The 24127-nt window shown below is 43.5% G+C and overlaps 1 protein-coding gene across 1 annotated transcript; it reads right to left on the bottom strand.

Moving 5' to 3' along the window:
• Nucleotides 1–1721: 1721 nt before the first annotated feature.
• MSRB2 (methionine sulfoxide reductase B2) lies at nt 1722–14419 on the bottom strand. The gene is given in 6 exon segments (XM_037891564.1): nt 1722–1754; nt 1756–1803; nt 3483–3630; nt 11252–11303; nt 12302–12412; nt 14389–14419. Coding segments are annotated over 6 exon segments (423 nt in total).
• Between the last annotated feature and the right edge of the window lie 9708 nt (nt 14420–24127).

Here is a 24127-nt window from a genome sequence, read left to right as displayed (position 1 = left end):
GGAACACAAGGGTTATCATACATACTGGTCATACAAGGCAATGCACCAAGTGAGTAGATCTGCTGACCTTGTAATAAGAGTCTCAAAGTCTAGAGTTACTTTCTGATGGCATCCAGGATATGGCATCCTTTAGCTAAACAAGCTAAGATCTCATTTGGAAGATGGGAGAAGTAAGAGACAAAATCAGCGGTCTTTAAATACTTTACTTATATCCCTAAATACTGCTGGGGTGATAGTGGTAAGATTAACGACCCTCACACCTCATTCAAGCTAAAATGGGGAGCATACCCTTGTGAGGTCTCCACTTGCAATCCCAACCCAATTCAATTCTGGAAGAAGAATAAATTTGTCAGAATTGAATCTCGGTGGGAATTGCAGCAATTCAAAGCCCCCTTTGATTCTGTTGTCTCAGATTGGGGCTGGGAGAAAGTGTTAATACTTTGGACTTACATTGCCCCACTGCAGAGCTTTGAATTTCTGGGGTCAGTTGCTCTCTCACAAGTCGCTGCTTTAATGAAATGTCTCTCAGACCTGGAAAAATACAAATTCGCAGATGTGCATTATTTGCTTTTTAATCAGTACTTGATGAACCCAACATAAAAAAAGCAAACATTTTAACACTGAAACCTACAGGCCACTACGACTTGGATTTACTTTTCAAAGTTAATGTAGAAGTTTAAGTTAAGTACAAGGCAATCATTCTGAGGAACATTTTATTTCAACATCTACAAGATCGAGGAACACATCAATGTTCAATTCCATAAACATTTTGCATTATTTCATAGAAACTTAAACATTATAGTCAAAACTAATACATTGTACACATTCTTAAAACCAAATTCAAATGAACACAAATATTAGGCTACAAATTACAATAAATATATTTTTACCAACATTTTCTCAACAGCAATGAAGCAAAACTCCAGCAGCACAAAGGATCTGGTAGTGAATTCATGTTTGGTACTAAAGTTAAGTACTGTTGTGAAAGCTACAAAAGATCCTTCTCTTACTAGTCTAAGCTTGGTTTAGAGGGATAGAGAATAAGACGGAGAATATCTTATTGCCCTTATATAAATCCATGGTACGCCCACATCTTGAATACTGAGTACAGATGTGGTGTCCTCATCTCAAAAAAGGTATACTGGCATTAGAAAAGGTTCAGAGAAGTGCAACTAAAATGATTAGGGGTTTGGAACAGGTCCCATATGAGGAGAGATTAAAAAGACTAGGACTTTTCATCTTGGAAAAGAGGAGACTAAGGGGGGGATATGATAGAGGTATATAAAATCATGAGTGGTGTGGAGTAAGTGAGTAAGGAAAAGTTATTTACTTTTTCCCATAATATAGGAACTAGGGGCCACCAAATGAAATTAATGGGCAGGAGGTTTAAAACAAATAAAAGGAAGTTCTTCACACAGCATACAGTCAACCTGTGGAACTCCTTGCCTGAGGAAGTTGTGAAGGCTAGGACTATAACAGGGTTTAAAAGAGAACTAGATAAATTCATGGAGGTTAAGTCCATTAATGGCTATTAGCCAGGATGGGTAAGGAATGGTGTCCCCAGCCTCTGTTTGTCAGAGGGTGGAGATGGATAGCAGGAGAGAGATCACTTGATCATTATCTGTTAGGTTCACTCCCTCTGGGGCACCTGGCATTGGCCACTGTCAGCAGACGGAATACTAGGCTGGATAGACCTTTGGTCTGACCCAGTACGGCCGCTCTTATGTTAACGAAACACTGTTGATACAGAACCTTTTGTCCAGAAGGTCTGGGACCATCATCAAACACATGACCAACATCACACTGCAACAGAAAAACAATGATTAGTTAAGTGAACACAAATCTCTTCAAGGTAGAATATCAGACAGCACTCCATGTTCTGCAGTGCAGTGCTATTCCACAACTTAGTTAAGAGTGACAACTCGGGAAAAAGAAACCCTACAGGCTACTCAGATATTTCTTTAAGAAAAGATTTTCTACACTCACAGCATGAGGAGTGGGATCAGCACAAAGCTAACAGCAAGTTCACAAGCTGTAAAGACATCCAAAGGAATGTGAGGTTATGAGTTGTTCTAAGAGATCCCAGTCTTTCCAGGTTAGCAGTAATACACAATAAGATGTACACACTACAGAACCTGGCCCTGCTGCAGGTAAGATACGACCTGGTTCTGCAAGTCTTATGCACACAAAATTCTTGCTAACCTCTATGGAATACTTTGTCAATCCTATCTTCACACCTCTGGTACACTCTGAGGCATCAGGTCCTACAAGTGTGGCCAAACACCACAGACATGTTTGTAACAGTTGGTCACATGAAATAATCTCTAGTGAATTGGTGTAATCGATTTTGTTCCTAAATTCCAACCTGAGTGTACTTAAAAAGATGCTCATCTTATCTGCCAGATTGTTCCCTCAACCAAAAATGGATTTTTATAGCTGATACTGCTTTGATCTTGACTCATATATCTGAATCCCAAGGGATGAGAAATTAAATTTTTCAGTGGTATCATAATACTTATAGATACATCCGTACAGACTAATTTTGCTAACTGCATGGATGCAAACAAAACATATCCACAGAGATTTTATATAAATTCACACACCAAGTAACATTTTCAAAAGCACCTGAGTGACTTAGAAATTTAAGTCCCATTTACTTTCAATGGGGCTTAGACGCCAAAGTCACTTAGACATTTTGAAAGTTTTACCCTTTGGGGGTCGAGGTGGATAATCTGCTAAACATGAGCTCCCAATGTGATGTTGTGACCAAGAGAACTAATTTGATCTTGGAATGCACAAATGGGGGAATTTTGAGTAGGAGTAGAGAGGTTATTTTACCTCTGTATTTGGCACTGATGCACTCACTGCTAGAATACTTTGTCCAGTTCTGGTGCCCACAATTCAAGAAGGAGATTGATAAATTGGAGAGAGTTCAGAGAGCCACAAGGATGATTAAAGGGTTAGAAAACATTCCTTATAGTGAAAGACTCAAAGAGCTTAATCTATTTAGTTTAACAAAGGCTGCTAAGGGATGACTTGAATACAGTCTATAAGTATTTTATGGGGAACATATATTTAATAATGGGTTCTTCAATCTAGCACAGAAAGGTATAACAATCCAGTGGCTGGTAGTTGAAGCTAGACAATTCAGACTGTAAATAAGGTGTACATTTTTGACAGTAAGGGTTACTACCATTGGAACAGTTTACTAAGGTTTATGGTCGATTCTCCACCACTGACAATTTTTAAATCCAAGACTGGGTGTTTTCCTAAAGATATTCTCTAAGAATTACACTGGTGAAGTTCTATGGCCAGTGTTATGAAGGAGGTCAGACCAGATGATCACAGTGACAGATTCTAAGGCAAAAAGGGACCAATCTCTAGATATTGTTCTATGGCAAACTATGCAGACAATGAAAGAAAGATGAGGAAAGAAGAAAACACCATAAAGTCCTTCCGTACCACCTTCAAGATAAATGTACCTGTTTGCAAACGACTTCTGTGCTGGTTGATCCCAATGAGGTATCTGGATGCCTCAGGATATTGGCATTGCATTCATCTGTACCACATGCACCAAAAGCTTCTGAAAATGAAGGCCATCCAGTGCCAGAATTGTATTTCTTCTCTGACCTACTGAGGACAGCAGATCTTGTTATTAATCAAGAATATAGATGTTAATCAGACCTTTTTTGTTGTTTTCAATAGGAAAAACTGGCTTTTCCTTCTACTCTCTCCTTCACCTTTGGCACCTTAAAGACTAACAGATTTATTTGGGCATAAGCTTTCGTGGGTAAAAAACCACTTCTTCAGATGCATGGAGTGAAAATTACAGATGCAGGCATTATATAATGACACATGAAGAGAAGGGAGTTACCTCACAAGTGGAGAACCAGCGTTGACAGGGCCAATTCGATCCGGGTGGATGTAGTCCATTCCCAATAATAGATGAGGAGGTGTCAATTCCAGGAGAGGCAAAGCTGCTTTTGTAATGAGCCAGCCACTCCCAGTCCCTATTCAAGCCCAAATTAATGGTGTTAAATTTGCAAATGAATTTTAGTTCTGCTGTTTCTCTTTGAAGTCCATTTCTGAAGTTTTTTGTTCAAGTATAACTACTTTTAAATCTGTTATAGAATGTCCAGGAAGATTGAAGTGTTCTCCTACTGGCTTTTGTATGTTAATACATGCATCTGTAATTTTCACTCCATGCATCTGAAGAAGTGGTTTTTTACCCATGAAAACTTATGCCCAAATAAATCTGTTCATTTTTAAAGTGCCACCGGACTCCTTGTTGTTTTTGTGGATACAGACTAACACAGCTACCCCCTGATACTTGTCTCCTTCACCTTTGTTTTTGTTTTGTGTTTGGGTTTTTTTAAATAGCATTTGCCTCAGTAAGCATCTTTTTCACTGCACATCACTGTTCCAGAACCTTTTCACCTAATAGATTTCTTGTTCTTTCTTGAGTACAAGCTTCTGTCTCATCAGTGGTGGTCCAGCCTTCTACAGTGTTTGAAAATGGCTTTCCAAATAGCTAACCACACTAGGCACTTTCCATAGAGCTCCAAAGGCCACAGTTCAAAACCTTATGCTTCCAAATACATTATTTTTAAAAAATCAAAGTTGAAAATAACAATAAGTTTTGGAGTCTCATTAGTTTAACCTTCCAGACAAGGCTCATACCTCAGAGCAACTGCTGCTTCAAACAGCAAAAGCGACAAGGTGTAACCAGAAAAAGTCCAGCAGATCAATTCTACACAAGTCAATGGAGCTTTCTAGAATACAATGATCTACTGCCCCCAAGAGGTGACAATTAGCATTACAGAGACAACTACTACTTGTGGTTAAACAGGAACTGGAAAAAAATATGCTGAAAAAGATAAGAGACTGGGGGTGGGGAATCCTTGAGCCAACCTTTGCTCAGAAGGTACAATTCAAAATTCTGTTGGGAGGAAAAATAAAGTCAAAGATAATGCAAATCAATATAGCTAATCAATACAAAACCTGAAGATTTTACATCAATCACAGAACAGCATGGCATGAAAAATAAATGGTACTCAAGAATGAAACAATTTCAGGTTATTTGCCTTAAGGGTTCCTTTTTACATCCATTTTAATTCTCTAAGCAGACATTTAAAAAGAGAGAACACTACAGTTAATCTATGGGATTATTACCAATACAGAACTAGTTCCACATTCATCTTAAAATCTATTATAAAGTAGGATTTATTAATAACAGTAATTCAGAATTGTTCATTTCTATAGATAAAAGATTTGTAAATCATTGCAACAAATCAAGACTGATTGCACTACTATGCTAAATATACTGAAGAACAAATCCTGAAGGTCAGCACTCAGGTTTTCATTCCCTTATTCCAGGGCCAGCTTTCTCAATGCTCCCCAAAAATCAATGCTTACAGTGGCACCTAGTGGTGCCACCACTGAAGAGTTTCCAGTAGCAGAAGGGAGTCCTGTATCACAAATGCTCTAACGTGAAACATTTAATTAAGATAAATACGCATGTTATGGTGGAGCATGATGAAACACTGACAATCTTATTTCTGTGCCTTTCAGAAAGACATATTAATATCTAAAAAGAAAAGGAGTACTAGTGGCACCTTAGAGACTAACAAATTTATTTGAGCATAACATTTAATGTTTCTAAAATGGCCAATGTTCACTATAATTCAAGTCAAAAGTAGCAATGTACATCTGGCACATAATTTGTAAATAACTGTAAATATTTTACAAGCAATATAATCTTTGCAAGTATATGAGAGACTGTAGCGAAGGAATGACTGGAGGATCACTCTAAGGGCTACTGTTCCACCTATTATACAAAGGCACAAAGTATTCTTGAAAATGCTCAGCTACAGGTTTGCAAAAGATGTACAGAGTTTGGCCCCCAACACCTAGGGATCTCAGGGGTCTGCTAGAAGCCAGGACAGATTATCACACAGAGACCTGGTGCATCTGCACTGTACTGCATGGCTTCAACTGAACCAGTTCTCCAGGGGCTTCTCCAGCTGTCATCTGCTGAGGGAAACATGCCCCCTCACCTCATGTGGGTACTGGACAGTACTACAGAGGCTCATGGCAGGAAAGTTAACAGAGCCTGCAGATTCCCCATATGGGTTGGTGAAGGGACATTATGTGGTCCCCAGTTCTGCCCCACTCCAGCTATGCAAGGCTCTCTGCAGCATCTGGGACAGCTTTGCCCCAACACATACAGGCAGGAGAAGAGCCACATGCAGCTTCCTAAGGCATGGCCTGAGCCAATACCGTCATCTGGTTAAAACTTCATCTACTTCTGTTTCTTTTTGTCTGTTTTAATAGTTTTATTTCCAGAACACAAGAATAAGCTCTACATGTTCATACACTAACTCCCCGCCATCACTCCACACACAGTACATGAAAATTACAACAGAATATTGATAAATTGTCAAGAAACAACCACATTTCCTTACATTTATCCTTCTGTTCATTTAAATGGATGATACTCTGTAAGGGCCCTATCTGAAACCTAGTGAAGTCAATGGAAATTTTTCCACTACAACCTCAACCGGTTTTGGATCTGTCCCTAAATTTGCTAGTTCATTTAGTCTTCTACACCAGTTTTACAATGTTTAAACCTTATTGGAGAGGCTTTCCATTTTCAAAGGATCAATCTTCTGAGCTATTAAACCAGCTTTCAAACAGAAATTGTCCCTGTGTGGTTTACTAGTAGGTATATCACTTATATCCTCTAACAGAAACATTTTAGTAGCCACAAAAATGCCGCTGTTCAAGATCATATTTGTCCTTTGAAGTACTTAATCGCAGAATTTATGGATAACTGGACTTTCCCAAAACATATGCATTAGATTAGCCTTCACCATACTATATCTCCAACACATGTCATTTGCTTTGATTTCTACTTTAGCCACCTCGATGGAGTCCTGATAATTCTAAAAATGCTTTTTGCAGTAGAAGTCTCAGCTGTGTGGTTATTGAAGATTTGAGGTTTCATTTAAACTCCATAATTCGCTATCTATGAAGGTTGAGGTCTTTGTTCCATGTATTTTGAACCTTTTCCACTGAGTAGATATATCTATATACTTATTACTCTCTGCTACCATATGGAGAGAGAACTTTTTGTTTATCCTTGGCTAAAACTCGGATGCATTTTAAAAAAAGACGTTTTTTTTATTGTGAAGTTCTTTGTGTGTGTACAGCTCAGCTAAACAAGGATGAATGATTCTCTTTTCAAATACTAGTTTTTCTATTAGCATTGTGTAGATCCTTCTTAAAAAATTGAATCATGGAAATTTTTTCTCTCAGTCCATTTTAACCTATGAATTTTCCTGTTTCCAATCTTAAAGGATAGGCTGTTCCAGAATGTGATTTTTTTTTTTCCCCTGTAGCAATGGATCAAAGCCTAATTTATTTGACAACTCTAGCCATGCTTTTCTAGAGCAGTGTGTTACAAGATCTGTGTGTGTGTGTGTGGTTTTTTTATTGCAATAAGACTAGAAGTTTAGTACAAATGAAAGCAACTGACACAATTCTCTTCAATACTGACCCATCTTCATGCTTCCGTCTTTATTTAACATTCAATATAAAGGATGCTTTAATGTAAAGGAACAGCAATTGTTTTTGCAATTTGGGAATTTAAAATCTCCCTGATCTGCTGGAAGGTATCACTTTTCTAGCCTATTGCAGGCTTTTTACCTTATCTCCACAGAGTTTTGCAACATCTTACTAGCTTCTGAACACTGATTTTTAAAAGTGTTTATGGGCAATGATCTAAAAAGCTACAAAAGTTTAAGCAGTGTTCATTGGTATTAAATATATTTCCATGCTCACCCAAAGGTGAATTTAGTCCGTTCCCAATTACCACGATCTAGTTTTATCACCATTTATTGCTGAGTCCTGCTTCATTTTTACTATGGCCTTTACGTTGTTTTATTTTATAGCAGTTCCTCAGGTTCTCACTGAAGTTCTAGTCTGAAATGTATGTTTTAAAACATTTATAGAAATTGGTATGATTTCAGCCTTATCCCAATTTAACTCTTAGTTGGAAATATACAAGGCAATTACCTAGGTCCAAAATATGAGGAACCATCTTTTCTGGCTCAGTTACAGACAGTAGAGCCATCTGCATATAACATTCCTAGACACCCTATTGACAAACTTAGATGTTGATGATCTTGCAGAGTGTGTAGTGCTGATAAGGGGGGTATGGAGAGGAAAAGCATAGTCATTCAGGGCCAGATTTTCAAAGATATTTGAAAATTCCATGTAGTGGGAGTAGGTTAGACACCTAACTGCCATTTGCTTAGCAGGAGTTCGGCACCTAACCTGCTTAGGTGCCTTTGAACATCCAACTAGATGCCTGTCTGCTTCTTAAAGGCACCTAATTATCTTAGAAAATCTGCCCCTCACAGGCCAGTAATGTCAAGGGTATGCAGAGAATAGTAGACAGATTCCCATGCCACATTTCCTAGGCACTTGTGTCCCTGAAGATCTGATAAGGGGGAAAGGAGAGAGGTCTGGGGGCAGATATTATGGTGCTCAGACACAGTGGGTTGGCAGCAACCGTCCTCACTATATAAAAGTAGGTGTACAGTAACAATTTTAATAGAAAACCAAGACTGCTGCTCTACGGCAGAGTAAAGCTGATGCACTGCCTCCAGAAGAACAGGGTCTGGAGAAGGACTACTCAGTGGGCCAGTAAGTACTTCTCAGGGCTAAGCAGTCTAATGACCACTTTTCCTTTCAGGATCAAGCCCTTAGTGCCCCTGGTAATTCTGCAGCTGTCAAGACGCTTTGGCTAACCTGAAAGTAGGAGGGACGATGGAAATCCTTGGTGAGTGCCTCTGTGGACAATAAACATCTGAGATAAGGGGGAACCATCATGCTGGATCAAACCAGTGGCCTATTTGGTGCAGTGTTCTGTCTCCAAGAGTGGTCAGCAACTGCTGCTTCAGAAGATGGTGCAAAACCCTGCAGTGGGCAGTTATGAAATAACCTGCCCCCAAGGAGAGTTTCTTCTTTACTTCCATTAGTTAGAGGTTAGCTTATGCCATGGTACACGAGGATTTATATTCCTCCCCAAACTCTTGGGTGTGTTTTACTATTATAACTCTGGATATTTTTGTCATCCATATAAATGTCCAATTCCTTTTTGAATCCTGATAAGGTCTTGGCCTCAATATTTTCTAGGGCAATGAATTCCACAGGCTAATGGCGCAAACTAATATTTCCTTTTCCTTTAAATCTGCCACCTTTCAATTTCACTGATTGTCCCTTTGTTTTTCTATTATGGGACAGGGTGAATATGCCTTGTCTACCTTCTCTCTACCATACATTATCATTGTCTCCTTTCAAAGGTAAGCAGATCCAATCTTTTCACTCTCTCTTCATACAAATGTTTTTCTATGCCTCTAATCATTCTTGTTGTCCATCCCTGAACCTCTTCTACACAGACTCAGAAGCAACTATGCCTGGGCACAACAGCCCTGCCTAGCTCCAAAGTCAGTGGTAGTGTTGCTTAGTGGATACAGCACTGGGTGGGGATTCAGAAGACCTGGTTTCTATTCCTGGCTCTATTTTCCTGCTGAGTGACCCTGGGCAAGTCACTTCCTTGCTCTGTGCCTCAGTTTCCCCAACTGGGATATGGTGATAAAGATAGTAACCTCCTTTATGAAATGCTGTGAGATCTACTGATGAAAAGTGCTATATAAGAGTTTGGCTTTAATAATAATACCTGCCTTTCTTCCCAGCTGTAATGTACATTCTCAGTTCACTTTACTGAATGCCTTTCCAGCATCTAGAATCAGAACTGCAATTTGTCTGTAAACCTGTGAAGACATGTCAAAGCTAGAATAGTTGTCAATAGCAACACCAGCTTGGCTCACTCTGGGAGAATATATTCTATTTGTTTATCCATAACTCTGACAGTCTTACAAATAAAATTAAGGAACAAGGATCATCCAGTCACTTTTTTTGGGATTTAACATGAAAGAAATGAAAATATCCATGAGTGTTTGTGGTAGGATGGAATCTTCAATGGCTGCATTGAAGGCCCGAATTAATCTTTTCTAAAGTTAAAACTCTTCCAACATAAAATTCCATGCGTCAAGTCCCAGTCTTCTCCCATTATTCAGAGAAGTGACTGATCCCCATTTATTTTTCTTTCCTTGTAGTTTTATCCCAATAATTTCTCACTCTTCATTTAAATCCCTCCTTAAAACACACTTCTGCAAAGCCTTTCAAAATGACCGATGCTCAGAGCTGGATGAGGACAAACACTATAGGACATGCCTAGGTCCCAGCTTCTGGAGTCATGTGACTATATCAGACTCTCCGCTAAAAAAAAAAAAAGTAGGTTTCTAGCCCTCCTTGTTGAAAATGTGACACAAGTGTAATCAATGAAGTCATGTCTGCCTGAATCTTCAGACATCCTGAAACAATAGCTCAGAGGTGTGATCTGCCCCATTAATCTCAATGGAGTATTAGCTCCAAGACCTGCTGCTTTGGGGCTCAGCCCATATCAACCAACAGAGGCCTCTGTGCAGCAGGGGAAGAGTGCAGAAGAGCTGGCCCTGTCACTCAAGCAGATACACCCCGGGAAAAGTACAGGGGTGGGTGGGAGGTGTCTGCTCTCTCCAGAAGGAACCCTTTCTGCATTCTTAAGAGGAGGAGGGACCCTGCTTCTGCCCCTAGGGGGGGAAGAAATGGGCCCCATGCCACTGCACCTGCCTCTATGAAGTGAGGAGGTCCTTCTGTCTCCACCATTCCAAGTGATGGGAAAGGACCACACAGCATTATGATATGCCTAGGGGCTGGGCCCAGATTGCTTTTGCTCAACCCTGCATGTGCTGCAACCTGTTACATCACCTCCAACTCTTCCCAGTGGGCCAGGTGCTGTGTGTGTCCAGTTTGTTTTGAATTACACCGCAAGCATCTTAGAAGGTCATCATGTTTTCTTACTTCCTTGTAATGTACCAGGCCCACGGTTAGCAAACAAGTAAATAATAGATGTTATTAGGGATCTTCATGTGCTTAAGAACAGGGCCCAATACATACCCATGTCCCTGCCAGCATCTTGGAAATCTCATGCACTTTTTCGTATGCTAGCATCAAAGGATTTTTCGATAGTCTGGGCTATGATTTTTTTCCCCCCGTTAAGAATATATTGCACTGCCTGTCATACTAAGAAGCTCTTAGGACAGCCATATATGCTGGAATTTTGGGGCATTGCAGTATACACCAATGGTACATTCCTGGATCTCTGTTATTCAGATAGATTCCGGTAAATGGTTAAAAACCAACATAGTATTAACATACTACTTTCAAGGTTCAACATCTGGAACAAACATGTAGAGGGTCAGATTTGAAACAGAGGAAAAAAACAGACGGCTTCACAGGAGGCCTTTGAGGAACAAACAACAAACACGCACACAAAATCGAGGGGAATATGCCTTTGGATTAACAGTGAAGATTGCCCCTGCCTTCAAAAGCTTCCAGAATACAGTCTAACATCAAATGTGTAAATCATCCAGGTAGTGGAGCCAGTGTCACGACCTTCTAAGCTCATGAAGTGTGCAGCACCTCACAGATCAAGTCACTTATATAGAGTTCAACAACTTCAAAGTACTCTACAACTAACTAATCCTCAGAGGCCCTCTGGGAGGTAGAGAATTGTTATCCTTATTTTACAACTAAGGAAACAGACACAGGTTACATGATTTGGTCCAAGGGCACATGGCAAGTTAGTGACATAGAACTAAACCATATGGCCTTTCAATTAGAGAATGAAATATAGCAGGGTGACAAGGGATGAACATGGTCTGGCATGTAAAGGGTTACTCAGTTCCAGCCTATTACATGGCTGTTGTGGGTGGGGTTATAAAAGGAAAGAGGAAGCTGGTGCAAAGGAGGCAACCGCAGGGGAAAGGTGTATTCTGGTTGGAGCTGGAAAGGGCCCAGCAATTATTCCCCGGTAATTTGAGTTGATTTGTTTTGGTTTTGAGCTTTGTTTTTGGAACTCGAACAATCCCTAAAGAAAGGGCTAAGTCTGCACACCAGTTTACAAGCACACAGGAACTGCTACATTGGATCAGACCAGTTGCCCATCTAGGCCAGCACCAGAGGCCTCAGAGGAAAGAAATCCTGCAGTAGATGGGGATAAAGAGCCCCCAGAGAAAGTTTCTTCCCAACCCCCAATAGCTGAAGGATGGATTAAGCCCAGAAACATGAACAAAAGGAGATATATTTCCAGTACCGTCTCCTTGACAGGCATCAGACCTCGTGCTTACCAGTTCAGTTCCTTTTTCTCTCATGATATAGAACTGTTCCGGGGTCAATTTCTTTTGCCAATCAGTGGTGACAGCTGTTTCATCATATCTAGTCAGAGACCCCACATCTTTAACTGGAAAAAGAAAAGAGTATATACTTTAAAATATGTGCTTTTCTCATTTTGAAACACAATCTGTTGGCCACTGTCCACTTCAGCATCAGGCTGAAAATTCACTTTGCCCACAAACAACTGAATACTTGAGGTTTATGTGGGTAATATATAGGTGAGGAAGGTGGGGCTGGGAGTTGAATATTGCCACACCCAACAGAGGAGCAGGGCATGCTGTTGCAGTGCAAAACTCCACACCTGCTCTCTATGCTACGGACTGGAACCGTGACTGCAGTCCCTACACACCACTTATGTTAAAGATACTGGAGCTGTGTAACACAGCCCCTGTCCTGGAACTCCCCAAGCTTGGCCCTCCATTCAGGCTGGGGTCAGCACAGAGGCCCCTTAGCCACTGCTCTGCTGGTGCACCTTCTTCACCCCATACATTCATGCAGGGTTTGGCATAATTTGACCCTTAGAAATCAGAGCCAAAGCTAACAGAGATGTTATCCTCATTTACAGACCATCAAAGACTAGAGTAATGGCTCTCAAACCGTGGGCCACTTGTGTCCCAATCAGCGTACATGGCCCATAGGCGCCGACTTCCCCGCTTTCCCCTGGGTCCTTGACCTCCCGCTCTGCCCCCGGCCCCGCCCCCACTCCACCCCTTCCATGCAGCCCTGCCCCGCCTCTTCCCAGCCCTGCCAAGCCCCCATTCCACCCCTTCCCCAAAGTCTCTGCCCCAACTCTGCCCCCTCCCTGTCCCTATTCCAACCCCTTCCCCAAATCCCTGCTCCGGCCGCGCCTCTTCCCCAGCTCCTCCCCCTCCCTCCCAGCACACCACCAAACAGCTGTTTGGCAGCGGCCAGGGAAAATGCTAGGAGGTAGGCAGAGGAGCGGGGACGCGGCGTGCTTGGGGAGGAGGAGGTGGTGAGGCCGGGAGCTTGGCTGTCAGTGGGTGCAGAGCACTCACTAATTTTTCACTGTGGGTGCTCCAGCCCCAGAGCACCCACAGAGTCGGCCCCTATGATGTGGCCCATGTGAAATCCTCACATGGTAGTATATATATATCTGTGTGGGTGCAGCCCACATAACACATAGAGAGCTACATATGCGGCCCACAACTGTAAATAGGTTGAGAACCACTGAACTAGAGGAACTCACTGATACATTGTCAGCAATGGTGGTGAAATATCCCACAAAATGTATGGAGTGGCTGCCCAAGCTCATCCATAGGTTAGAGCGCACACAAATGAATGGGAGAGGGATAGCAAAAATCAGAGCATGGGTTCATCGATATATGGACGGGGAGCCCAGAGTACCAAGTCACAAAAGCCTGAACTACCAGTACTCCTACACATGCTGGTGGTAGGGAGTAATAGGTTATTAGCACAGCTGCTCACAAACTGAAGCTGTTATATTTATAGAATTGCAAATATTAGCCTATTTGGTACCAGGTGTATAATCTGTGAAGTTTTATTTTAAACAACTACTAACTAGGATCTGAAAAATTCACAGACTAGTGGAGCAGCAATCTCAGAAATGTCACCCTTCCCCTCTTCACTTTCTAGTGGGTCGGGGGGTGGGATAGATAGATTGTAAACTCCTTGGGGCAGGGACTGTCTGCTAGTCTGTATTTGTACAATGCCTAGCACAATGAGGCCCCACAGTAATGAACAATATTATGAGATAGCAATGAATTGTTTGGGGAGGGATGTTATGTGTTCAACAGTGACCTCAGAACATCCCTGATAACTATGTCTCTCCAACTAATTCAGCAATAAGCTAAGCTAAGGTGAAGAGGGGTGTACACAGGGGCAGATAAGGGATGAGAAAAAACAGACCATTGCCAGAGTCATAATTGCATGCTCCACCGGTTTAACTGATTGCCTATTAACTTTTACCAAGCGATTCCTGATCTAGCAAGCAATTCACCCATCAAAAAAGCCTTTAGAGTCATTAAAAAGACTTGAGATAGGAGGCTCCGAGGAATGGGATACAGGGCAGATGAGTGTTCAGCACAAACACCATTTCGCATGGCACCCTTGTTGGCACGCAGTGAGCTAAATGATCTCCTGCAGGCCAGGATCGACACAGGCCACGAGTGCCCTGCCCAGAGCCTAAAGCGACACATGGGCGGGCGGGCAGCAGAACGGCGGGAAAGGTTTCTGTGGTTCCTTAAGCTGGAGCATGAATTTTCCCGGCTGCCTCCAGACACCGCCTGACCAGGCGCTCTGGGTGCTGAGCGCCGGCGGGGCCCACGCGGTCAGCCCCAGCCGAAGTTCCACCGCCCAGGCTCCAACGCTTCCAGCAGTTCCCTGCAGCCCCGCCACAGCGGGGAAACTCCTTTGCCCTCAGCCAGGCCTCTGGACCCGCTCCCAGGCACGGGACGCCGAGCACCCCCTAGCGCACGCGGCGGCCCGCGCGCGGGCGGGAAGGCAGCGCCCAGCCAGCAGCCCCCCGGCAGGCGAAATGTGGCGCCACCACCGAACAGCCCCCGCGCTCAGGGCAGGCGGCGGCGGGTGCAGCGTCCTGGGCGGGGAGCGAGCGGCCCCGTCCCGGGCACAGCTGAGGGGGGCTCGGCCGGGCGCTCAGCTGCACAGAAGCCTGTGCCCGGGGGAGCCGGCAGGGCAGGGGCAGAGAGCCAGGGGGAGCAGGCCCGGCCCCGAGAGCAGCCTGAGCCCCGCCAGGCCTTCCCCCGAGCTCCGCAGCAGCCACCTCTGTCCGTGTGAGCAGCCCGGGCCCGCCGGCCGCTCCCGGGGTCCCCAGCACCATCGGGGGGAGCCGCACTTTAACCAGCCGCCCGGGGAGCCCTCGGAGCAGCCGGGCCATCGTGCAAAGGGGCCGAGCGAGCGCAGACAAACGGTCCGGGAGCCGGCGAGCCGCCACTCAGCCCGGGCTGGCCTCGGAGCGCGCCCGCCAGCCCAGCCAGCAGCCGCGCAAAGGGCGGTGCCCACCCCGGGGCAGCTCCGCGGAGCCTCCTGCAAGGAGCGCGCTGGAGACAGCGCTGGGTCTGCCTGGCTCCACGGCACTAGACACCTGCAGCCGCCCAGAGACCCGGGGAGGGTCCTCGAGCCCAACCACCACGGGAAGCGTCTACAGGATAAAATTAGAGCCGGGCAGGGAGTCAGCGGATAAGGGCCAGCTGGGGGTGTCTTAGTGGTGTGGTAGCTGGCTGCACCCCAATCCCCGGAGCTCACTCAGGTTTGAGCCCAAGTCCTCTTTCCATCCACAGGCAAATCAGTCTGACTCAGCTGAGTAAGCACTCAGGATCTGGTGATAAGGGCCCTGCGAGGGGGGTGAGTCAGAGCCTGAGTCCTACTTTGACTTGGGTCTAAGCTTTGTCATTTTCCAGTGTGAACACAGCTCAGGCTGTAGGCCCAAATCAGAAAGTCTGTGCAGTGCAGCATGGCCACCTTAGCACACCTCTGAGACCCAGGTTGCAGTGATGAGGCACAGAGCCTGGACAGGCAGGTACTGCTTCTACTCTCGGACTTTGGCTTGAGGGTCCCTCTTTAGAACAATATGTGCAGGCCATAGTCTGCCCTTTCTTCCCAAGCAGCTTCAGTGAAATTGCTGGGGCCACCTGGGGGGGGGAACGGGAGGCATAATTCAGCCCAAGGGCCATTCTTCTCCTGATTAATTGTCTGTGTTATGTTAAACCTGCTTCCAAGGTGGATGGGGCTTTGGGCATTGGCCTCACCCAGCCCCACTAATCCAGACCTCAGTGTCAGTGTCTATGGCCTCTCAGTGAACTAGATAAACTGACCTAACCCTCAGTGTAGACAACACTAGGTCAATGGAAGAATTCTTCTGTTAATTTAGCTACTGCCTCACAGGGAGGTGGATTACCTACACAACCCCTCAAATCAGCATGTATAGTGTCTATGCTGAAGCACTACAGTGGCACAGCTGAAGCAAATCCCTGAGTGCCTTCTACTAGTACATTAACACATCTGTTACATGTAGTTCTCTCTTCCACTCCCCCGGGGGAGAAGCATGTACAATGGAGTGTCCTATTTGATAGGGTTTGGATTTTGTTTTTTTTATGTTACAGAAGGCAAGGTCAAAGAAGTGCACCTTTCACTTGGAGTGAAAGGTGGTGAGGTTTGTGATGGTCCCTGGTTCCTGGGAGAGTCCATTCCACATTCTCAGACTGGCCCATAAAATGTTCTGTCTCCTGCACAGACAAGTTTACCTTTATCGTAGAGAGTTCCTTGTGCCAAAGGAGCAAAGTCATTGACCAGTCTTCATCCTGGAGCTTTAGGCAGTTTTAGATAGCCTGGGCTCAGGTCCTGGGGTGCCTTGAAGATAAAGACCATGACCTTTAACTTGATTTGAAATGCTATGGGAAGCCAGTGTAGCAAACAGAGGACAGGTTTGATATGCTTGTGGTAGCTTGTGTTGCTGAGGATAGACACTACAGCATTCTCTACTAATTGGAGTTTCCGATGTGCTAAAGGTTGCATGGCCAGCTATATTCTTAGTGTGTTATACAGAACAAAGGAAGAGGCATTGTTTAGAAACAGTTATTTTTAATAAGCTGATTTTCAGAATGATCTCAGAGGAGTTTTTTAAAACCCCATCAAAATCAGTCTTCTCTACTGCATGCCAGAACTCCAGAATGTCCTTCCAATCTACTGCTCATAGAACATCTGTCTGAGGCACCCTTCCAGGTGAGCCTATTGTCTGTTGTCCTCTAGAACTGAAATAGTCCAGCTAGTGTTAAAAAATCCTACGGTATCGAAAAGAAGAACCTCACAAATAGGATGATACTTAGTCTTTCTTTTTAGACTGTTTGCCTGACAGATAATGAAAGAATCTGTGTGTACTGGGAACAGTGCTGGCGATACAAGTTCTGATTTTTGCATTGAATTCTGTCAGTGGACCTCTGAATCTAAGCAGAGCTTCAGTGAGACACCACATGGGCACATAGAGCTTAATGCAGGATCAGGGCCATAGACTGATGTTATTGTTGTATTATGACAGTTTCCAGATTGCATGGTTCATATGTCTGATATACTATGACCTATAAGCCATCCTTCTCTCATTTCCTTTGCTTTCTTTCTCCATCCTCTGTGCTTTGGCTCACTCTCAGTTTTCTTACAACATACAGCGTGAACAAATGTAAAATATTGAGGACATTATAAACTTGGCACATATCTTTGTATTTCCTTTTATTTCATTGTAATTGTTGGTGTGTTTTTCCTTTGTACAATAAATAACTATTGAAGAATTTGAGAAAAGATGGTTGCTGTGTTTGTATGATCTACAGACACCTTATCCAAGTGGACACTAAGCTAAATGTTTAGTGGTTTCTCTTCTGGCTGTGCAAATGAAATTAACTAACAAACCTCACCCCCAGAGCTGTGTATGCCCTTGCTGACATCATCTGGCATGTGCTAAGCCAAACAGAACCAAATTGTCTTCTGTTTCATTAGAAAAAGGGGCTGGGTGGCTAGAAGGAATCCGTGTTTGTCAAATGGAAATGGACAAAATCAGTAATGAAAGAAATTATATTTTCAAGCATCTAAGACAATATTCCAAAGAGAGACCACAAAAAGTGGCATTAAAAGTGGCAGGAGATTATATATTTGTATTCACCCATGCTTCTTGCAATTCAAGTTTACAGTGATTTACATGGATGGGTGGATGGGTCAAAAATCATTAACTATTCTACAGATTCATGTGTGTTTTTTTTTTTTTTAATGGAAAGCTTCCTCACATTGCTCTGCCAAATGCTGCTTCATTCTTGGCCTGCAACACCTCATCTCCTGCTGTTGCAGTTATGAGCTATTTCTAAGTAGCAACTGCCAGTTGTTCCATGGTTTTGTGAAGAAAACATCCAGTAGAGATCATTTTGAGGCGAGACTCATTGTAACTAGCCACCTGTGCCAGATTTGAAACAAGTTATGAAAGAGGTGAAAGGCCAGTGTACTAACAAATGGTGCCTCCAAGTATCTGGGTCCAGAGCCTCAGCTGGGATAAATCACTGTAGCCTTTGGCGTCAAGGAGTGCTGGTCTCCTCTGGGACCTCTTGAAGAGAAGGGACTGCGGATGCCTTTTACTATTGCACCCCCTTCTTGTAGAACAGGCTGCTGTGGACCCTCTGGTGAATCTGCCCCACTGAGTGTCATTCTGACTTAGGCCTTGGGCAAATCATTTAACTTCTTTGTGTTTCAGTTTCCCGATCTGTAAAATGGGGATAATGATCCTTAAGCTTTTGTGTAAAGTGCTTTAATAGCCACAGATAAAAACGTTACATGAGTGCTAGGTATTATTATTGCCACAGAAAAATCATCCATAAAACCACATGTACTTGGGCTGAAAGTAATTCTGGGACACCTGCTTAGTATGTAATTTGGCCACCTATACAATGTAAAAGCTATTTCTTTATTTTCCTCAGTATGATATTTTCCTTTAAGAAACAAACTCCTGTTCCCTGATTGCAAAGTGAGTTTTAATAAACATACAGCTACATCAAACACACTTGGCTAAGCAGGACTTTTAGTAGCCTCTGATTTTTACAGTGGTCACTAATCTCCTGGGTACGATCATATGCCTAATGTCAGTTCTGTCATATGCGTTCCATCCACTCTAGCTATACAGTCCTGTGGACACAAATTGAGAGTATGCATATGTGTCCAATACAAGTAGCATGCACTTGTAACCAATATTTTCTTTGGTTGTCAATTGCCTTAAAATCTAAATTAGTTATGGGAAGGTAATGGACACCCTATGAGAAGGATTCTTGAAGCTGTGTCTTGTTCCCAGCCATCCCGTGCTTCCTTGGGTGTAGGTAAGAAATGTGGTAGAGCACAGCATATACATAATCCTTTCTCTACTCTATCATCTATACAGGCTGTGATTCAAAATCTGCTTCTGTTTAAACTGGTGTAATAGATTTGATGCTGTAGATTTATGCTGCTGTAATTAGAACAGAGTGTGACCTTGTGCTTTGACATTGTATTTTGCTTCGGGTGCAAGAGGCCTTGCTCTCTAAGACCTGGATTCTCAAAGCCACCTGCACCTCTGTTTTCAATTCCAGTTCAAGCCCCTGATTGTGGCTGTTCACACTTGTTTCTCAAGTCACAAGACTCTCTTTCCCCTTGATCCGAGAAGTATTCTCCCCAAAAAGGAGAAATCCTCAGCAACATATGTATTAGAACAATATTCAATTTCCATGGAGTTGTGGGCCATTGTAATTTCAAACAACAGATGACACTATTATTAGATCAATGTGTAAAATAAAAAAAAATTACAGTCATGACCGATATTCAGACCAACAAAGATCATATGATTTTTCTCTAATGGGGATGATTTTATTGAGCTAAGATTGGCAGCCTGCCCCAAAGAGGCCCAGTTTGTCAAATTCTTATAACAAGATTTGTGCTGAAGACTGAAGCTGAATTTTTTTATGCAAAAATTGAAATAGACTTAATCATCCATACAGTGCATATATGCATTAGCCTTAGAGTAGTAAAAAGGGGATTCTCATCCAGTCTTATCACTTAAATGCTTGACAAATTAAAACAGCTGAAGGTTCTGTGTGGAGCAGGAGGATTACTGCTAAACTCATATCAGGCTAGGGTGACCAGACAGCAAATGTGAAAAATTGGGACAGGGGGTGGGGGGTAATAGGAGCCTATATAAGAAAAAGACCCAAAAATCAGGACTGTCCCTATAAAATCAGGCTCAGTTCTGTCCTCAGATACATGAGCTCAGCTCCCATTGGCTTCAGAGGGACAGTGATGTTGGAATTGGATCTGCAAGGTCTGACGAGTGTGTTAAAAAATAAGAAGCCTTATTAAGATACTCTGGTTTCCAAACTAGTAGATGAAAGAGCCAGCATTTTGTGGTAACCAACCCAAAGATTTTAAAGGCTAGTTGTAATGGGGTGAAGGGTTTGCCAGTGAATGACCTCTCATCTCATGTACATATCAGTGAGGAGGGCCAAGGAAAGAGAAGACCGTTGTGGCCTGACAAATCTCCTAACTATCCTCCATCTCAATATGAAAACATAAAAGTCTGATCTGCATTCCATTAAGAATTGCACTAAAATTAGCAGTGCACAGAATAGACCATAAAAAGACAAGTCTGACAGATTTCAATCACTTCTTATTAAGAGACAAAAAAAAGATCAATTTAAAATTGAATAATCACTCTAGCCATAAAAATATACAAAATATGTTTATTTGGTCAAGGAAAAATTCCTTGTCAAATCATTTATTTGCAGACTTTATGGATCACTTTTTAAATAAGGCATGCCCAGTATCTGCATGCAAAAACGTGTATATTGTGGTGCTCCTAATTTTGCATGCACAGTTGTGAGTACTGGTTGTACAATTGCACATGCAAAGAGCTATTTGGACACCTAACTGGCTATTTGCACACACATTTGTTTGATTTGCATTCACAACTGCAGATAAATATATCTACACCATAGTGCATGTATTTTGGCTTGTACAGTTTGGGCCTCTTGTTTTAAAAAGACGGTCCCATAAATGAGTCATTAAACCATACTAGATTACTTTTGTCAACATTTCAGCACTCTGTTTCTGATTTGGTACTTGTTTATTGTTACTGAATGTAATGGAAATAACTATTTTTATTGCATTGAATAATAAATAAACCAGAGATAAATATGTTTAATAAGAGCTGTCATTAGGAAGATTTGTTAGTAAAATAGCATTTGGCTTGACCAGTTCTACATCTTGCAATGAAAAGATTAATTCTGTACATAAACTACTGCTATATGTCCAGCCTTCTTGACACAAATAACCTTTACACCAAACACTGATCCTAATCCTGCCGGGTGATAAATCCAGTGGAAATTGAGGGCATTCAACACACCACATTATCAGACCAATTAATTGGTTTCAAGATTAGATTACAAAATTCATGTAACCCTGCACTGAAAGAGGGCCAGCACTAAGACTGGTTAATGATTGCATGTGATGATTTGCAGCACTATATGGTGCCACACTGTTAATTAAGGGCTCAGTTAGTGTATAGTAAGATATGGTGGGGTGGAGCCATGTTACCCCAGCAGGAGCTCCTGGAGACATTGTGCCTCGGACTCTCCAGGAAAAAGAATTCCTCCAGTGGGAGGTCCACACTGCTGGGCAATATGCCTTTAATCCCCTTTGGAAAGGCTAGCACCATCTGTGGGCACTAGCTGGGAGCAGCGCTTGCAATTCAGAATAAGGACTGAAGCTGTGCCCAGTCCTTGTAAGGAGGTGAAAGGTGAAGGAGGATCTTTCCACCCTCCTATTGTACGCCTGTGTAAGGGCAGGTATGCGCTGTAACTATAACTTAGCAGCAACCTGGTAAGGGGTTGTAAGCAGCTAGCCAGCCACTGACCTGCACTGGAACCAGGATAGCTAATCTGATATTCCTCTGTTCTGGTGCATGGCACAGAGCTGACAGTACAGAACCCAGCACAACCTCACTCCTCCCCCCCCCCCCCCCCGTCTTTGCTCCCAGCCCCTAACCCTATCATGTAAATTAGGCATTTCCATTGTGGTATTGGCCTCATACTCAAGCAAGAGGTGTCCCCAAGGTTGTATAACTAATTAGTGGAATACCCCCTGAAGGATCCTGGAAGTAAGAAAGGATTAAAAAAAAAGGTGATTAGTTCTGAGACATGCATTTTAAAGTAATCCACATTGATTTAACTGGTGTGTTTTTAAATCACAAATTCAATAAAAAATGAACTGCCAGTAGCCTCTCTACAGCCCAATGTCTTTGTTGCATTTCAGCTATTCAGAAATGCCACAATTTACAGGCAGAGAGAAATTAAACAGGGTGGATCAACCACTTTGCTGTTTGCACCATGCTCTAGAGGAGGAGTCCAGTCTAGCATGTGAGCAGCAGATGGCTACACTGAATGAGAAAAAGCTAGGCCCCCTCAGCCCTGAGCTGGTAATTCTCTTTATTTGACAGAACGTTTGCTGCCAAACCATTATTTGATTAAAATACACACATTGGTAATACTGCCAAGTCCATTTCACCTCAACAGCCATTTTCCACACTCCATACCCAGTCCTCCAGTGCCCTGCACTGTACATAGTCATTCACACCAGAGCCAAGTAGGTGTGAAATGCAACCAAAGCAAAATGGCAGCATTTTACCCCCATTTTGGACTCTCTTTGCATGTGTGCAAACAATCAAAAAGGTGTAAGGCAGTGGCGAATCAGATCTGTTTGTTCTATTGGCCATAATTTTTCAAGAAGGGCCTGATCCAAAGCCCAGTGAAGTCCATAGTGACCTGCCTTCCTCAGCTTGAAAACAAAATCGCTTAGCTCTTCAGTGCTCTAAAACAGAATCATTGTCCCTGTCTGCTTTGCGATAGTGCCTCCCCCCAGTTACAGCCCATGCCAAGCTAGGCAGAGAGCAGGCCTTCATTTCTCCCTGCAGACTGTCATAAAAGCCTATCATGTTGTTACTTAATTTTCCTCTTACTTTTCCTGATGCCGAAGGGAGTCTCCCCTCACTACATTATCTTAATTGTAAAGTAAATTCTCCCAGGATTACAGTCCAACTACATTGTGGTGGAAGTGACATCAGACTTCAGCGCGCGGGAGTCGTACAATCTGCATTCAGAGAAGGGTCACTCAGCAAAAGCACAACGTCTTATTAAATATGGGGTTGGGAAAGCAGCTCATCGGCTGGCCCTGCAGTGTCTGTGTTGTGGCAGCAGCATGTGTGTAGGTGGATGAGGTAGAGAGTAGGAGGGATATGGTCACGGTCCAGATTATTTTGCTAATATTTGTTCCTGCTCTAACCATTTCTCAGCTCAGCTTCTGTCTTGAATGACAGCTCTGGAGACAAGCAGAGCATCACATAATGCCTACGCTGGCAGATACTGAGCAGTCAGCCAAGCAGATGTGACATGCAGAAACAAAATTAACCCTTTAAAAATTGCTGTTTAGGCAGCTGGTTGGTAAAGCTTCTTATTGTTAGCAGACATTAAATATTTTGAAATTCTCTCTATACAATCATGTGTATGTGATATTATATATTATTTTTCTGGTCAGTGGTGCTGGAACTAGAGGTGCTGAAGTAGAAATAGCAAACATCAAATACGTGGTTTCCATGATCAGCACCCCAATTATAAAAATTATTCCAGTACCCTTGTTTCTGGTGATGTTTTTGTCATATTATTCCACATGTTTAAGACTGCGAGTTTATCATGGATTCCAGGACTTTCCAGGATCTCTGTGATTTCTGCAGCAGCCGGTCTGGCTGGCCCGGGGGCCACCGGAGCAGCTCGGGCAGTCCCCGGGCCAGCCACACCAGCCGCTGCTGGGGTGGTCTTGGGCCACCGCGCCCCCCTCCTGCAGCAGCAGCAGGAGTTTGGGTGAGGGAGGGTGCTCAGGGCTGGGGGTTGGGGCACGGGAGGGGATGAGTGCTTTGGGAGGCGCTTACCTCAGGGGGCCTCCCCAGAAGTGGTGACATCCCCCTTCCTCAGTTCCTAGGTGGAGGCATGGCCAGGCAGCTCTGCACACTGCTTCCACCTGCAGACACCGCCCCCACCGCTCCCATTCACTGCGGTTCCCGGCCAATGGGAGCTGCAGAGCCAGCGCTCAGGGCAGAAGCAGCATGCAGAGATGCCTGGCTGTGCCTCCACCTAGGAGCTGAGGGAGGAGGATGTTGCCACTTCTGGGGAGGCGTGGAGCCAGGTAGGGAGCCTGCCCCCCCAGTGCCAACGGGGGTCCTGGGCCGGGTGCTGCCGCC

The sequence above is a fragment of the Chelonia mydas genome, chromosome 2, assembly GCF_015237465.2.
Source record: "Chelonia mydas isolate rCheMyd1 chromosome 2, rCheMyd1.pri.v2, whole genome shotgun sequence".
Taxonomy (NCBI): domain Eukaryota; kingdom Metazoa; phylum Chordata; order Testudines; family Cheloniidae; genus Chelonia; species Chelonia mydas.
The sequence above is the reverse complement of the archived record's forward strand: the minus strand, read 5'-3'. Positions and strand labels throughout refer to the sequence as shown.